Source organism: Cnephaeus nilssonii (assembly GCF_951640355.1).
Source record: "Cnephaeus nilssonii genome assembly, chromosome: 20".
NCBI lineage: Eukaryota > Metazoa > Chordata > Mammalia > Chiroptera > Vespertilionidae > Cnephaeus > Cnephaeus nilssonii.
In genome coordinates, this window is record NC_137091.1 from 26,542,991 (window position 1) to 26,555,738 (window position 12,748).

At 52.5% G+C, this 12,748-nt stretch overlaps 1 protein-coding gene across 1 annotated transcript in view; it reads left to right on the top strand.

Moving 5' to 3' along the window:
* The first annotated feature begins 1,796 nt into the window (after positions 1-1,796).
* PLCG2 (phospholipase C gamma 2) overlaps positions 1,797-12,748 on the top strand; it is a 137,176-nt gene continuing 126,224 nt past the window's right edge. Inside the window, exons 1-2 of the mRNA XM_079799730.1 lie at positions 1,797-1,886; positions 7,224-7,462. Coding sequence (XP_079655856.1) covers positions 7,270-7,462 — 193 coding nt within the window. The 5' untranslated portion in view covers positions 1,797-1,886; positions 7,224-7,269. The remainder of the gene's footprint in view (positions 1,887-7,223; positions 7,463-12,748) is intronic.

The following is a 12,748-nucleotide window of genomic DNA, read 5'->3' on the forward strand; positions in this document are numbered from 1 at the left end:
CCGTAGCCAACCCACGACAGGCTTTCTGCAGTCTATGCCTGAATATACAGGGTGACTTCTCCCCCTACCCATCATGCTCTGGAAAGGAAGTGTCATTTTTGTCTTCAAGTCCTTCCAGAACCGGGGCTGCCGCCTTCATTATTTTATTTTGAACAGCCAAGTTGAAGTTTGAGAAAAAAGGAGATGAGGAGTCCCAAACACTTGTTCCTTGCACTGGATTCCATTCGTTGTTCACCTGAGGGTGAAAAATGAGGCAAAGAAAAAAGCAATTAAAAATATGAAAAAAGCTGCTGTCTGCTATGAACATTATCTTATATACAACAGACATTTTTAACTCGGAAAGTACTGTAGGCTTGCAACCATAGACGAAAAGAGCGTTTTTCAATGGAAGCATGTTGTACATGTTCTTTTCTTGCTTGCTCCCAGGGGACCAGAGAAAACTCTGGCCAGAATGAGCATCTGTTTGGACAGAGGTGAGGAGCCAAGGCTTCCTATAAACTCTCCCAAAGTTCTGTTTGCACTCAGCCTCCTTTTCTCAGCAGATCCACCATGTTCTCTGTACAACAAATTATGCACATATACGGTTGTACTAATACATCATGTACATTATATAACATTACAAAATAGAATTGTTAAAAGGATGGGTGGAAATATAAGTTGAAGTCCTAAAAAAAAAACCCCACAAAAACCCCAAACAAAAAACAAGGTAAAGAAATACAATCCAGATTTGACCATTATTCCTGGCAAATTGGCCCTGTGGTTCCAAGTGGTTGATGTTATAACAAGCCTTTCAAAGATCTTTTTAAAAAACAGAGCAGTAAGTGATCTGTGGTGATGGGTCCTGGTACACCCTGAGACAGGAGCAGTGAAAGAAATGAATCCATAGGTTTGTGAAAGCCAGCAAATGAGTCCTGTGGCTTCAGATATAACATTCTCAGTCACAACAACATTCTTAGATTCAAAAGATGTAACTCAAACAACTTAGGAGTAAAACACGAGTCTGTCTCACAGCTCTATAGGTGACCCTAAAGCTGGCTCTAGTCACCACGAAGGCATTTGTAGCAGAGATACATATGAAAGCTTGAATAACATTGCTTCACGAAACCAGAGAATGAAAAAAGCAATATATTTCTCCAAAAGATATGTTACATCATACTCATACAGTATGTGACTCGAAATAGGCTAGCTACATGAATCAACTACCATAACTAGGCATTTAACTAAGTCATCTATATGCTTAGAAGTTTATAAAGTGAGCCATAAAAAAAAAAAAATCTCATTGGGAAAATGGAAGCTCAATCATCTGGTAACCTACATTCCTTACAACAAACTTTTGGGGTCAGCACTATTTTGATCCTGTCCGACAGATGGGGAAAATGAGTCTGAGAGGATTGAAGTGGCTTGTCCCAGGTAGTTAAGAGGTGGTCAGATACCAGCGCAGCCTATTTCAAATTAGGGCCATGAACAGCCAATTCTCGGTAATTATGAGGAGTATATTAAAGGTATGTAAAACACGTGTATGCAGTAGGCGCTCCATAAATGCTACTCCATGTGGAAATTTTCGCTCTACCTTGCAAGAGACTTCGCTTCCACTCCTGCTGGCTGGGTTTCTTCCTCGGCTGGAGAGTCCTGCCAGGTCCGCCGCGGGAGTGCTCAGAGCCACAGACTGGGCAGGGCCCGCCTCGGGGTGCGGGGGGGCGGGCCGGGCGCGGGGGGGGGGGGAGGGGGCGGGTTGGCCCCGGAGGAGTCACGTGGCGCGCGGCTGCGGCCAAAGCAGAAGTAGCAGCGTCCGCGTCGGAGGGCGTGAGCGGCAGGGAGTGCCCGGAGCGCGGCGGGCGGCTGCGCGCGGGACCCCGGAGCCGGGACCCGCGGCGGGGCGCGGCCAGGTGGGTGGCCAGCCCTGGTGGGAGCGCGCGTGGGCGCCCGGTGGTCTGCGCCCGCGGGGTCCGCTCCTGGAGGGCTGCGTCCAGGGGGAACCTGCGCTGGGGCGCAGCCGGCGCGGGCAGGGGTGGGAGCGGTGTCTCGGTCCGCACCCGCGGTGCCGGAGGTCCGGGCGGTGACGGCAGGGGTCCGGGCCCGGTCACCGGACACTTCCTCCCGCGGGGCTGGTGCCACTTCGCCCTGGGACAGTCCCGGCTTTGAATGGGAACCCGGAGGAAGCGGCGCGGCTTGCGGTCCCGGGCGGCCGAGCGAGCGCTGGCGGTGACATGCAGGGCTCCGGTGGCCGCAGGGTCCTGCGTGGGGTCGGGCCGTGTTTTGGCCACCCCCGTGCCTCGGGCTCGGCGACTCCGCGCGGCCAGGCGGGCCCGGCACTTCCCCGTATTGCACAGGTGGTGGAGGGAGGGCGGGAGGGAGGGGGGGGGGGCGGCGGCGCGATACCGCGAAGGCGCAGCCCTTCCCCGAGGAGAGGGAGGCCAGGATCGCGTTGGGGGGCGGGGGTGGGGCATTCACGGTTCCCTCTTCCACCCCACAGTCGGGTGCATCCTTGTGTGTGTCGTCTGTGCGTTTTCCTGGCTCTGTTTTGGAATCCCAAAGAGGTCATTACCCCCATAGCGGAAGAATTGGAGGGAAAGATGGGTCCCGTTGGGACTGGAGGTTGGCGCCTGGATTTCGGTGGAGGCTGGGGAGGGACTCTGAGCACCCCGTTCTTGAATGAGACTGAGAGAGTATGGTGGGGTGTGGGGGCTGACGTGGCTCAAGGGGGAACAGGTGGCCTTTTTAGTCAACTTCATTTGAATTTCAGTTCCAGCTGTGTGGTCCTGGGCAAGTTGAGTTTCTTCCTCTAGACACCGGGCTCCACGCCAGGGCTGTGTTGAGAACTGGGGCTTTACTATTGAAAGCGTACCTGGCCAGTTCCTCACCCTCTGGGTAAGGTGTCTGCGTGGGGCTCAGGCCATCAACCTTAGCTACAGTTCTTCAGGGCGGGCTCACTGATTTCGGGGTCTGTGCCAGTCCCAGGCACTTACCCTGTGACGAAGGTGTGCGCGCCACCTGTGGATCGGCTCAGGAAGAGAACCGCTGTAGGCTTCATTGATGCTGAAATTGCCCGGTGGTGCTGCTGTCTCCCCCGCCCACCCTCCCCACCGCCACACTCTGAGCATCTGAGGCTTCTCTGGAAGAGGCAGAGCGGGCACCCCCATGCAGAGCCCTTTTGCTGGGTGGAGTCAGTGGAAAGTGGCCAGTGAGACAACCTGAAAACAGTTCTTAGTTTAGAAAGCAGTAACACACAAAGAAGAAAAACTCATCCATTAAGTCACCACTTAAATTAATAAAATGTTGTCATCCTTTCTCCCCTCTTTCACTGCCCCCCATAGTAACTGCTCTCCCTGGACTTATAAGTAAACAGCCTTTTAGAAATGTAGTTATCTTATACTGACTGGTTTGCAACTCGTTTTCATCTCTCTTGACCTTTCCAGCAGATCAAATCGCTTATAACTCACTCTCATTCTCTCCAATAGCTATGGTGTGTTCTTTAAGGTGTGTGTTTCATTATATATTGACAGGACTCTTACCTAAACTCCCGCCCCCCCCAAGTTGATTGGCAGTTAGGTTGTTTCCCGCGTTGTTGTTTTTTCTCTTTTTCTGTGACAAGTGGTGCCTCCATGAACATCTTTGTTCGTGTTTCTTTCTGCACATATATTATTATTGGATCAAAGCATTGCATGTTTTACTAGATGCTCACATGTTGTCCTAAAATAACTAGATGCTCCCATGTTGAGCTAATCCGAACCCATACGTGCAGTGGCCGATACTGCCTGTGTCTGCAGTGACAACGTAAGTCCTGATGCTGCAGGGTGGGTGTGAGGGCAGCAATACATCCCTCAAGCGGTACAAGGGGTGGTCACCTCTCAGGGGTGTGACGGCTGATTTTTAACAGAGAATTGTTTCCTGGGATTTTGTATAATATCCTGTCCTGGCCTAACATGTGCAGAAGAGGAGAAAACTCCCCTGCTTCCTGGTGCTGGCTCCTTGAATCCCAGAAGTTTATTTTGAAGAGAAGGACATGAAAAGTAGAAATGGTGAAACCTCTTGTTGAATCTCAGCCACGTTTGTATTTATACCATAAATCATTTTACAGAGTTACTGAGGGAAGATGAGAAACAGGAACAAAAAAGGGATTTCAAGGCTATTCCTTTCCTTTTTTTTTTTGAAAGCAGAAGCAAAATGGAAATTGCCTCTGATGGCTAGGTGCGCCTCCCCGGGGTCAAGGCCTCGGAGACCTCCTTGCTTTAGATGCTGACCTGCCAGCTCTAGAAACCTGGGTCGGGAGCTGGCTGCATTTTGGTGTTTGATTCCAAGGATCTTGTGGCCGCGAGGATGTCCTTCCAGTTCTTGGCCCGAGGCAGCACGGAAGGCTTGTTTATGGTGGAGCCAATCCGCTGGGGTTTTGAGCTGGAAGTAACCAGAACCCCAGGATGGTTAAATCCGAGGGCCTCCCAGAGCCAGAGTCAGACAGAATGGAGAGCCCCAGTGCCTCCGGCTGGCAGGTTTAATCAAAAGTGGAGGTGTGACAGGGTGTGTGTATCCCCTGTATGCCCTCCTGCACGTTGGACTTGAGACCTGGGAGTGGGAAAATCCAGAGTCCGCATGGTAAAGAGCTGCGGAGCTGGGACCAGGTGCAAACCCTGGTCCTGCCACTTCCCAGCTCTGTGACCTTGGACAAGCTTCTGTCTGGCCAAATTCTGCCGTGGGATTCTGATTGCAGAAGGCAGGTGCTGAAGGAGCAGAGGTGTGGGATCCAGACCAGGGTTCTAATCCTGGTGCATGACCTTGTCTGCATGACCTTGATCACATCATTTCACCCCTTCGGGCTTGTTTTCACTTCCTGTATTTCTCATTGAGATGAATGAGAGGAACCAGGTGTAGCAGGTGCTGGCACCTGGGAGGGCCAATTAGCAGTTACTGGGTGCGAGTGGCCATGGGCACCTTGCTCCTCCCCTGGACCTGGATTCGAGGGTGAAGAGGCGGGAGGTTCACTTCAGGCAGCGTTCTTGGCACCCCCTCTTAGTCCTGCTGCAGGGCCTTCGCTTAAGCCTGATCCTCTGCCGAGAACACTGTTCCCTCCTGCTTCATTTAAAAAAAAAAAATTAGATTCAAAAGCTTTCTCTGAGCCCTCTAAGCTCCTGGCCTAACCCCAGACTAAACTCAGGGCCCCTCCCCAGTAGCCTCTCTCCACTTCCCCCTCATTTGCTTACTAGTCCCCAGCTCAGTGCTTGGCAGTAGAGTTGACACTCAATTAAGGTATTGACTAACGGGCTGGTTAACATTATCGGAGGCCCTGCTAAGTGCTGGGGGCTGCGTATATATTGTAGCTTTCATTCTCCCAGCACCCCTTCAGGGTAGCACTATTATCCCCATTTTACAGATGGGGAAACTGAGGCCCTGAGTTTGAGCATCTTGGCAGGAGACTCTGGGCAAGTCAGAGCCAGAGTAGAGGCCAAGAAAGCCCTGGCTGACAACCTGCCTCTCTACGGAGTAACAGCTGTGGGCTCCTAAAGGGATTTGGAGGGCGGGAAGGAGGGAAGGAAGAAACACAGAACAACTGGTGGCAATAGATTCAGCAATAGCTACATCCCAGGAGCACTGACTTTGCATCCTTGTTTTAAGGGCCAAGACCAAACATGTCAAACTCCCGGCTGGTGGGCCACATGTCTGACATGCTTGGCCAAGACATACTTTCTGGCTTAATCCTCATAAGAACCTCTCATCTATTTTCCTCTTTACAAATGTGGAATGAGGCCCAGGGGCTTTAGTGACTTGGTGTAGGGCCAGCCTTAGTTCAAGTCCCCTCTGAGTGGCACGCAGTGTGTCTTTGGACGTTTGGGGGGGCAGAATTGGGCATTGAGGGTGTAGAGCAAGGACTCATGGAGGGACTGTAGGGTTGAGCAGAGGAGTGACATGATTTCACTCCTCTTCTGAAAGCATTCTTCTAGCTACTGGTCTGTGAGTTGTCTGTAGGAGGCGGGCAGAAGCAGGGAGACCAGTTAGTAGGTGCTTAGAATAATCCTATATAATAAAAGCCTAATATGCAAATTGATTGAACAATGGAACGACTGGTGGAATGACCGGTCGCTATGACATGCACTGACCACCAGGGGGCAGATGCTCAATGCAGGAGCTTCCCCCAGCCTGCAGGCTCCAGGCCAGCCAAGGTGGGTGCAAGTGCCGCCCCCCCCCACAATTGCCCCATTGGGTGGCTGCAGCAGCGGGGGCTGGGGCCAATGAGTGGGCGGTGCCAGGCCAGCCAAGGTGGGTACCAGCAGGGGCTCCCCCGATCACCCCACCGGTTACCCCACACATCAGCCCTGATCGCTAGCTAGGCCTAGGGACCCTACCCGTGCACGAATTTCATGCACCAGGCCTCTAGTCCAAGTATAAGATCTTGGAAGAACCGGTGAGGGGCGAGATGGGTTTCTGGATTTGCTGTTGGGTTGGGTGTGGTTGTGAGAGAGGCCAGACAAGGAAGGCCCTGAGATTTGGGGCCCTAGCGCCTCTCTGGCCACACAATTCATTGCCACTAGAATCTTCTAAACATCGGCTGTTTGTGGGAATAGGTGGTGATCAAGTTCACCTGCTGTATGCTGAGCTTTGCTGGTGACATCGCATCCCAAGCTTTCTAAGAAAGGAAGCCTCTGAGGCTTGCAGAGGTCACACAGCCTGCCCAGGGCCATGCAGTCAGCAGGAACCTACACCAGCACTTGAACTTGAGGCTGCCGGGCCCCAAGGTTTTCTGCCCTGTTGGCCCCATTTCCATGCAGAGGTCTCCACGGACACATTCTGAAGTTTTGTTTTCCTTCTTCTGCTTCCAACTTCGTTTAGGAAATCAAGGGATGGTTAGAAATTTCTAGGCAGGATAGAAAAGGATGCCGGTGTTGGGGATGAGGGCTGGGAGCCAACCTGGGCTGCTTTGACTATTCAAATATTCTACAGCATGAAAGTGTGTGGGGAGGGAGGGGCTCTCGGCCAGGCTGGGGCGATTTGGTTATTCAAAGCCTGGGTGACGGTTGGGCCATTGAGGTCAGGGGTGTCCTCCCATACCGCCACTTCCATTTAAACCTCGGTGTGGGTCTGAGCGGCCAGCAATTCGCTGCCACTAGGATCTTCTCCTAAAACGCGTCCTCGTGGGCGTGAGACAGGATTTGGCTCTGAAAGTCCAAGCCCTGTTACCTAAATCCTCCTCAGCTAACTAAAGCCAATTCACATTCCTCTATCCTGCCCTCCAGCCTCCCTGTTCCTCACTCCTCCTCCTCCTCCCTGGAGTGGCCAACAATGACCACCATGGTCAACGTGGACGCCCTTCCGGAATATGAGAAGAGTCAGATCAAGAGAGCCCTGGAGCTGGGCACCGTGATGACCGTGTTCAGCTTCCGCAAGTCCACCCCGGAGCGCAGAACCGTCCAGGTGATCATGGAGACACGGCAGGTGGCGTGGAGTAAGACGGCCGACAAGATCGAGGGCTTCCGTGAGTACCTCCTGGGCAGGGCAGTGTGGGCCTGCCTCCCTGTGGCCTGGCCTGTGCGGCTTCTCACCTTCCTGCCTTCACTTGTCACTGCCGTTGTTGTTTTGATACCTTCTTCTGTTCTAAAAATGGAAGTGTGGCCACTTCGTCTGGGTCTCTGATGGGGTTTAGAGCAGGTGGGAGAAGTTCAGCCAGTGTCTTCTAAGGCCAACTTGGAAATGACACCCAGACAGCTCACCTGGGCCAGCAGGCGCTGTGCTCAGTCTGACAGCATTAGGGTCCTTTGGTTCCTGTCGATGGTCAAGCTCTCTGCCCTCTTAGGGTCTAACAGGCCAGAGTTTGTGGAAACGCAGAGCTTGGTAGCCTGATACATGTCTGTTTCATTTCACTGCAAACCACACAGAGAGAGGCCTTTACTGTAGCTCCTGTGGACAGAGCATGCTCTGCAGCTTTCAGATGAGGTTCTGGTTCTGGTGGAGGTGTCTTCCCTTCCCCATCCCCCCTTAGATGAGGCAATTGGCTCAGTTCCTGAAGTTTCTAAGACTGTTTTTTAACAGAGTGAGGAGACTTAATTAAGCAAGTTTCAGTTGCAGAGACTTGTTTTAATTTGCATTTAAAGTATTATTGACGACTTTAAAAAAAATGTTAATCCTCACCTGAGGATATTTTTTCCCATGGATTTTTAGAGACAGTGGAAAGGAGGAGCGGGGAAAGAGAGAGAGCGCGAAACGTTGATGTGAGAGTGACACATTGATTGGTTGCCTCTGCACACACCCTGACTGGGGCTGAGGTTGTAACCCATAACTCAGATACATGCCTGTCATCAGGAATCGAACCTACGACCCTTTGGGGCATGGGCCGATGCTCTTAACCACTGAGCAACAGTGGCCAGAGCTTGACTACTTTTTTATTGAAAAATTGAAATGTATACTTGGGGGGAAAAAACAAAAAAATTTCATAAATGTCTCTCTTCCTCAGCCCTCATCCCATGCTTCACAGGCAAGCTCATTATCAAGTTGGTTTATCTTACAGTACTCTATGCTCGTGAATGTGTGTCATGTTTTTTACACACGTGGGTACCTACTGCATACACTTCTGCCCCCTGGTTTCTTTTTCTTTAGACTTCATAATTATTTTGGAGGTGGTTTGTTATCAGCACATTGATCTGCCTTCTTTCAGGGCCACATAGCATTCTGGCTGCAGGTAACAGTGTAACCCCTAGAGAGGGACATGGACTCTTCCTGGTCTTTTGCTACATTTGCATTCTTCCTCTTCCCCTTCTATTCCTCATCTTCTTCCCCTACCCCTTCCCCTTCTTCTTTTAGTTTTATGATTCAGGTACCATACAATTCACACACTATGCAATTCACTCATTTAAAATGAACAACTCCATGGTTTTTAGTCTATTCACAGATATGTGCCACCACCACCATAGTCAATTTTAGAACATTTTCATCACCTCAGAAAGAATCCCCAAGCCCATGAGGCATCACCCTCTATTCCCTATCCTCTCCCTGCTCTGAGCAACCACTCATCTACTTTCTGCCTCTCGGGATTTCCCTGACCCGGACCTTTCCTTGAACTAGGATTGTGGCCTTTTGTGTCTGGCTCCTTCCACTTGGCATCATGTTTCCAAGGTTGGTCCACCTTGTGGCACGTGTCACACCTCTTTCCTTTTTATGGCTGAATACCATCCCATTGCATGGATTTTCCACCGTTTGGGTATCCACTCGTTCACGGAGTTGCTGCCACTGTTTGGCGATTAGGAACAGTGCTGCCATGAACGTCGATGTGCACGTTTTTGTGTGGCCGCATGCTTTCGTTTCTCTTGGGTATATGCGTAGGAGTGTTGTCTGTGTTTAATCGTTTTAGGAACTTCCAACTGGCTGCACCGTTTTTACATTCCCACCCGCCGTGCATGAGGGTTATCCGTGCATTGTATTTTCTATACCTGTATGGGGATATCCGAAGGACAACTTCCTATAAGAGTGACTCCCGAGTTAAAGAGTATTCATTAACTTTGGGAGTTTGACAACACCCCACAGCAGCCCGTGCGGTGTGTGAGAGGACCGGCTCCCCACGCCTTCCTCCACACGGTGATGCGGTTCTGAACTGGGCCATTCACAGGTAGAGTCAGGTAGCTTGGTGTCATTCCTCATTTGATTTCTCTTGTCATGTGTGGGATTAAACAGCTTCCCCAAGGTTGCTCCTCGCTTTGGAGCCAAGGGGGCCTCGGAGGGCCCAGAGCCCGAAGCCCCGCTTTGAAACTATGTGGAAGCAGCCAGCTTTCTTCCCATCTTTGTTTGCTTTGGCCACACTCGACCTCTCAGGTGGCTCAGAAACCTGGTGCAGCTGCAGTGGGGGAGGGGGGAGGGGAGGAGGAGGAGGCTGCAGGGCACTGACAGTAAATACAGGTGTGCCACGCTGAGTGGATGGGTCCTGTTGACCATGAGAAACACCTGGGGGCTTTCGAAAGCATAGGCTGCTGGAACCTTCTCCTGAAGCCCGTTCTGAGGGGCACCAGGCAGGATTTGGCTCCTGAAATCCAGGCCAGGTAGTTCTCCCTCTCAGTTAACTGAAAGCAATTCCCCCTTCTCCCTGGGGTGGCTAAGGATGGTGTCACTGCCGAGGTTGGTTGGGACTGAGCACTGTAGTTAATAGACTCCCAGTTGATCATGGTAATTAGCTAGGTTTGACATATACTGTTCTACAACCTTCCTTCCAATCCATTTTCCCTCCCTCCCTACTCCCTCCCTCCCTCCCTCCACCCTCCCTCCCTCCCATTTTTGAATGCCTACTCTGCCAGGCCTGTTCGAGGTACTAGAGACACAGCAGTAATCAGGTGAGACTCACCTCCTCCTGGAGTCTACGTTGTGCCACTGAGTCGAGCAGCGTTCGGTGAGCTTTGCTGTGTGACCGTGGGCAAGTTACATCTGTTTTCTGAGATTGAATTCCCTTATCTATAGATTGGGCATAACATAGGTGCCCACTCCACACAGTGATAGTTGGGAATGAATGAAGGAGGGAATATGCCAGAAGGGTTCAACGCAGTCGCACGGATGGGCATTTGACCCTCGGGCGCTGCTGCTGTTACGTTTGCCATGTAGTGGTAACGAGCGGCAGCCAGCTCTGCGGGTGGCGGTCTGGCTCAGGTGTTCGGACATTGTCTGGTGGGATCCATTAAACGGTTTCGAGAAGAGGATGATGTGGCCCCATTGGTGTTTTTGATCATGCTCTGGCAGTCCTGTGGGAGGCGGCTGTGTTGGTGTGTTTGTAAAGCGACCGGAAAAGCCAATTCTGGGGTAAAGAGCTTAGGAATGAGCGAGCGGGCCTTTGGGCCTTGGGCGGGGACTCTTAGGGCCATGTTTTCAGCCACCTGTTGTCAGTGAGATGCCCTGAGGGGATACCCTCCCCCCCCCACCCCCCACTGCAGTGTTCTTTAAGGGTCCTAATCAGCAGGGACTGCAGGTAACGATGAGGTCTGCGAGGGGCAGGCTGGCATGAGGGAGCATGCGTGTGGTTGTGGGGCATGTGGTATGTGACTTCTGGCAGGTGTCGCGCCCTCCGTGTGGGCCTGGATGAGGCCAGACTCACACAGATCCCACTGTCTAGAGCAGTGAGGGGTTCTCTCTACCAGGGCGATGCCCCCGGGCACATGGCAAATGTCTGTAGACATTTTTAGTTGTGATAGTGGAGGGGGAGGGTGCTCATGGCATCTAGGGAGTGAACCAAAGCCAGGGATGCTGCTGAACACCTCACAACGCGCGGACAGCCCCACTACAAACAAATTTCAGCGCAAAGTGTCAGTGGTGCCGAGGTGGAGAAACTGGTCTGGGCCATGTGCTGACTTGTTTAGAGCCATAAAGCATCCCTGGGTATTTAGGGCTTCTCTCTGGACCCTTTCATGGCGGAGCTGTTTGATGCGTTCGGCCCTTATTTGCTATCCTATTGGGACCTAGACTCTGCTGAGGGGGGATGGGGTCCCGGCCCTGGAGGGGAAGCAGAGTCAGCCACCAGCCAAGGTGGGATTGCGTGTCACCCCCGCAGTGAGCGTCTGCACTGGGTGCCTGTGAGGAGGACAGGCTCTGTCCATTGGGCGGGGCAGGTGACGGGAAGTGGGGGAGGCCTCGCAGCGGAGCAGATGCCTGTGTGGGGAGTCCAGGGAGAGGCTTGCTGGGAGGCCAGCAGATGGGCCATCCCGAGTGGGCTCCGTGGCTGCCATCGCATCTGAGCGAGGAGATGTGAGGGTCGGAGGTTTGGGCTGGGTAATTCCTTCCGTTCTTTGTGGCCTGGGCTGTGGCGATTTGGTGGTACTGAATTGGTATTTTCCCTGGGCTGGAAGGTTCCAGAATCTTTGCTCACACATCCGCTGCCTTGGTGGTAATGCTGGAGGACTGGGCTTAGCCAGATGGTTGACTGCCCGGCGTCCGGGGGAGCTGCCCTTGGGACATGGCTCCGGGTGGTCCCCAGGGTGTGTTTCCAGGGGTCCGGGCAGGGCCTGCAGGCCTGAGCCTCAGAGGTCCAGCCACCTGCACCAGCTCAGGTCACCGCGGCGGCTCAGGTTCATGAGCGGGGAATTTCTGTTCTATCCCTGGTCAGGGCGTGTATGCGAGGCAATGGATCGATGTTTCTCTCCCTCCCTCTCCCTTCCTCTCTCCCTAAAATCCATAAAAACATATCCTCGGGTGAGGATTAAAAAAAAGAAGAAGAATGTGGCATTTCCTCGTGGAGAGAAAGTGGCACACATGCCCGTCCAGGGAGGGAAGGCACTGATGGTGAGCACCTGGGAGCCAGCGACCACGAGCACACCTGGACTCTGGGTTCAAATCCCCGCTCTGCCCTCTACTAGGTGTGTGACAAGCGAGATAATGATAGCTCCTGACTTACTGGGTGAAAGGAAATGGGTTTATTTTATGTACTTTTGTACATGTGGGAGACAGGGCACAAGTGGAACAGAACACAGGAAGAGGTTCCCTCCCTGAGAGTCAGCTCCCCAAGAGGCTCTGGTTTTGCTTTCCTCCCGGGGACCAGCTGAGCAGACTTTTGTACAGAGCCGCCTGCTCGGGGCCTTTCTGAGTTGAACTTTGGGGTCCTCCTGCATCTCGTCCGTTCGTGAGGCCTGGAATGTGTCCCAGGAGCCACCTCGGTGCCACCTGTTTGTGGGGTCTGGTTGGTGTGGTGCTAAGCCACGTCTGAGGGCTTGGATGGCATCCGTCTCGACTGAACAGGCTTTTCTCCTGCAGTTTTCACGGACACTTTTCTGTCTGCTCCTTTTGAGCAAGATGTGGC